The sequence below is a fragment of the Capsicum annuum genome, chromosome 6, assembly GCF_002878395.1.
Source record: "Capsicum annuum cultivar UCD-10X-F1 chromosome 6, UCD10Xv1.1, whole genome shotgun sequence".
In the NCBI taxonomy this organism is placed as follows: domain Eukaryota; kingdom Viridiplantae; phylum Streptophyta; class Magnoliopsida; order Solanales; family Solanaceae; genus Capsicum; species Capsicum annuum.
This window is the reverse complement of record NC_061116.1, coordinates 7524544-7529528: the sequence shown is the minus strand read 5'-3', so window position 1 is coordinate 7529528 and position 4985 is coordinate 7524544. Positions and strand designations below refer to the sequence as shown.

The window sequence follows — 4985 nt, the reverse complement described above, 5'->3', positions numbered from 1 at the left end:
AATTTTTACATATCTATACAATGTAGTTTCTACCGAAGGGGTGTGAGTTGACATTCCACAGATAGATACAGTTTAATTTTGATAGTTAAGTTAACCCAAATCAACTCAAACTTTTAAATGAACTGAATCTAAACGAGTTAAGATTGATTGAGTTAATAAATGAGTGAGTCGTTTACCAATTCATCTGAATTTAATTTAGTTTTTAAAATTAATGAAACATATAAGAAGACACGAGTTTCATGTCTCCTTCCATGTGAATATCTGACTATGGTATAATACGTCGCATTTAAACATTGGAAAACCAAGAAGGAAAAATACAAGAGATACCTTGGCAAACACATGATGTGTTGGCATTTGTTTACCTCAACCAACCTAATTATATTCTTACATGGTGTTGTATTGTCGCTTTGGGCCAAACACATATTGTTTTCTCAAAAGACGTCACGCCATTAAGAGATTCTACGTCTTATATATAGTTTCTCGGTCATTTTAGTTACCAATATAAGATTTTTGTTTGCACGTTCAACAACATTAAAAATGAAAAGGAGCAGTTTAGATTCAAGGATCTATAAATTGCAATACAATTGAGATATGTACGTAGTAACAATAGAAACAAAAAATGATTATGATATTTCTACTTCTCTTAATAACCTTTCCTCTTGTACTCAATTTCCTAGCCAAAAAGGGTACGAAAAATTTTATGCCACCAGGTCCTTTAGGGCTACCTTTTATTGGAAATTTGCATCAATTTGATAGTATAACCCCTCATATTTATTTTTGGAAACTTTCCAAGAAATATGGGAAAATATTTTCACTCAGAATTGGTTCTACTACTATGGTAGTAATTTGTTCAGCAAAATTAGCAGAAGAGGTAACAAAAACACAAGATTTAGCATTTTGTAGTAGACCCCCTTTTCTTAGCCAACAAAAAATATCTTACAATGGTCATGATATGGCCTTTGCACCTTATAATGACAATTGGAGAGAACTGAGAAAAGTTTGTGTTGTTCATTTGTTAAGTCTCAAGAAAGTGCACTCTTTTAGTTCGATTCGTGAAGATGAAGTGTCAAGAATGATCAAGAAAATATCTACACAAGCTTCAACTTCACAAGTTACAAATTTGAGCAATATTGTTATGTCATTAACAAGTACAATTATTTGTAGAATTGCTTTTGGTATTCGGTATGATGAAGAAGCACATGGAAAGAGGAGATTCAAAGAACTTTTAGCTGTGACACAAGAGATGGCAGCAGGATTCTTTTTCTCTGATTATTTTCCTTTATTTGGTTGGCTTGACAAATTCTTTGGAAATATTAATAGACTTGAGAAGAATTTTAAGGAATTAGATGAGTTTTACGAAGAACTCATTGAGCAACATCTTAAACCAAATAGGCCAAAATCCATGGAAGGAGATATTATTGATCTTTTGCTTCAATTGAGGAAAGAACAATCAACTCCAATGGAGCTCACTTTAGACAACATTAAGGGAATTCTCATGGTAAGTGATCAACTATGTGTGCAAAATCAATATATGCATATTTTCATAAACAATCTATCTATCTCACCTCTGAGGTAGACAGGGGCGGAGACACCTTTAGCTCAGGGGGTCATCTGAACCCCCTTCGACGGAAAATTATACTATTTATGCATGGTTAAAATTATCTTTTATGTATATATAGTTGACGTTAAACTCCCTACTACTAGTTGGTATGTTTACTTTTGGACCCTCTTAGTAAAAAATCTGACTCCGGTATTGAAGGTAGAAGTATGGACTGGATACATTCTACCCTCCCCAGATTCTAATACATTGGGTATGTTGTTGTTGATGATAGTATTACATCTTCATATATGCATAATGATAGTAACAACTCCCAATTTGATTATTTTGTAGAATGTATTTATTGGTGGAACAGAAACTAGCGCAACGTTAGTAGTTTGGACGATGACAGCCTTGATTAAGAATCCAAAAATCATGAAGAAAGTCCAAGAAGAAATCAGAAAATCAATTGGGAACAAAGGAATTGTGAATGAAGATGATGTTCAAAACATGCCTTATCTTAAAGCAGTAATAAAAGAGGCATTTAGATTATATCCACCACTTCCAATCCTATTACCAAGAGAAACAATGCACAAGTCCATACTAGAAGGCTATGAAATTCAACCAAAAACTATAATTTATGTGAACTCATGGGCCATTGCAAGGGATCCTGAAACATGGGAAAATCCAGAAGAATTTATACCCGAGAGATTCTTGAATAGTAATATTGATTTCAAGGGTCAAGACTTTCAGTTGCTTCCTTTTGGAGCAGGCCGAAGAATTTGCCCAGGTATTCAATCGCTGATTTATGGCCTACGAGTTCAATTGAATACATTTTTTGAAATTTAAACTATAGATTAAATTCTGAATTGTCTCTTCAGGTATTACACTTGGTATTGCAATAGTGGATCTTATCCTTTCAAATCTTCTTTATGCATTTGATTGGGAATTACCTTGTGGGATGAAGAAAGAAGATGTTGACACAGATGTTTTGCCTGGAATTGTCATGCATAAGAAAAATAATCTATGTCTTGTACCTAAAAATTATTTCTAGACTAGCCAAATCTATAGTCATGTACCCATCCCCTATGTTTAATACCTGGTTTGTGACTTTGTGCCCTGTCAGTTTTTATTGTAATTTAAATGTTATTTGCTAATAATAATTTTTTTCAGCTAGTCGATGTTAGTAATTTTTATTTTATGAACTCACATCTTAATATATTATACTCTACAAAGATATATTTATTATTAAATGAGCTAGTTTTATGATCTAATAAGTATAAGGTACTAAATATTTAGGCTTAGAAGGTACATATATATACACTATAGGGTTTGATTTAAATGAGTAGAAATCCATAACCTTTTTCTTTTGTGTCTGATAAAGACTTATTGAAAAGATGTCTTTAATCTAAAAAGAAACCTCAGAATCTTTTTGATGATACGATCCCTAAAACTGAAGAAAATGCTTAATCTCATTTCTCTCCATCTCAAAAAAATAACACGTCAAAAGTATCAATCTTCAAAACATTTGAAGATTGCATCTTCTCAATCAATTCTTGCAGCAAAACAAAGTTTAGACCCCTTACCATTCTTATTCTGTTTAATGATTGATTTACTTCTATTCTTGGATGAATTGTTTAAAGTTTTAAAAAGTAGTATGTTCTTATTTAAAAGAATTTCACTGTGTTCTTGGTTCAACATTATAATGTAGTCACGAATCACATGTTACAGAGACAACATAATATGTAATATGTCTTAGTTCATTTGCATATATATTAGGTATTGTCTAGTTTATTAGCAACAAATGATAGAATTTATTAAATGCTAACATATTCAACATTTTTTCTAATTATTTCTAGTAATTAAGGAGGAGTCCCCTCTTTTCTGTAGGATTGGTTTGTCCATACTGCTGAGCTAAATTTTGGCTTGTGTAAAAAGAATTCACAATCTAATATGTATATATATACATAAATTTGATCTTATGTACATAATCTTTTGGTAAAAGAAATTCAGATGAACCCTTGCTTCTACTTAGATTTGCCCATATACCTGAAACTTCTTTTGCAAAATAAAAAAGAGTATGCAAACTAATTCTTATTTTTATTTTATTAAGATTAAAAGACATCTAAATCTGAATAGACTTTTGAATATTAATATGTGTATGAAGGTTAAGACGTCTAAATTTTACTACACTTCTGAATACTAATATGTTTTATTAGGATATGACTATTACTAGCGGAAACGGCCCATTTTAAATTATGAAAATTTAACCTTTCTTAAAATAACAATTAGAATAAAAATGAAGAAAATATGTATAGTCTATTTTTAGTATATAAAAATAGTTTATTAATATTCCAAAATAATAAATTATGTTTAATCCTCACAAAAGTATCATTAGGTGTTTTTATTTAATTTCTTTTTATTTGGTATATATTGACTTCACACAAATCTTTTTTTTTAAGAAAAATAATATGAATTTATTTTACTAAATAAACTTTATTAATAATATTTTAAAAATTTAAAATCTACTACTAATATTTTATATCAAACGAAAATAATAAATCTTACTTTTAATCAAGAGCACGAAAAAGATAACATTTGTTTACTTTGTAAATTATACTTAATTAATATGAATTACATCTTAGTAATTAACTCAAACATACTATAAATTTTAACAATTTAATTATAACATCATGTCTAAATAACAAGTACTTCACCAAAAAAAAAAAAGGAAATACTTTATATCGTCAGATATGTAATTAAATAGAAAATGATGGGCCTTTTTCAGAATTTATTATGAGGTGCAAAATAAAAAAGCATAAAATACAAATTTTCTAAGAAAATTGATCTTGTATATTTTTTAATAGATTTTAATATTCCTAAACTTTTATTTAATTTCAAGAAACTAACATGTTGAATAATTAAAGTTGTTTATTTTTTAAATATCTAATATTCGTCTTTATCAAAGTAGTAAAAAAACAATTTAAATAAAATATTAATTAACATAACCCCATATCAATAAAATATTGAAAAAAATTATATGGTAGGTCTAGGTGGTTCTGTGTCCCTATTTGGAGTGGTGACTGATAGTTGGCAACAGCCAGTGACATAGTCAAGAATTTTAATAAGACAATTCAAAATATGAAGTAAATTCAAAATATGAAGTAAATACATGAAGAAATAAAAGGGATTTGATATTTATCATATATATAAAAATTTAAATTTTTTATCATATATAAATAATATAAATATATTGTTTTTTATCCAATCCTTAATTTTAGTTGCAAAATTGTCATTTATTGTTGGTCGGAAAAGAAAAATATGAGTGAAAGATAGTGAATTTTTGTTTTTGTCTATGGTTTTGTTTTTTTATTCAACTGCTACTAAAAAAAAATAATTTGCAGAATATTTTTGTGTTATTGATTTAACACAAACACAATAACTTTGT

At 28.6% G+C, this 4985-nt stretch overlaps 1 protein-coding gene across 1 annotated transcript; it reads left to right on the top strand.

The window, feature by feature from the left end:
- Window positions 1–563: 563 nt before the first annotated feature.
- On the top strand, window positions 564–2713 carry LOC107875141 (6,7,8-trihydroxycoumarin synthase). Its single transcript, XM_016721759.2, has 3 exons — window positions 564–1498; window positions 1892–2327; window positions 2419–2713. The coding sequence occupies exons 1-3, from the start codon at window positions 620–622 to the stop codon at window positions 2589–2591; spliced, it is 1488 nt and encodes a 495-aa protein (XP_016577245.1). The 5' UTR covers window positions 564–619; the 3' UTR covers window positions 2592–2713.
- Window positions 2714–4985: the final 2272 nt, after the last annotated feature.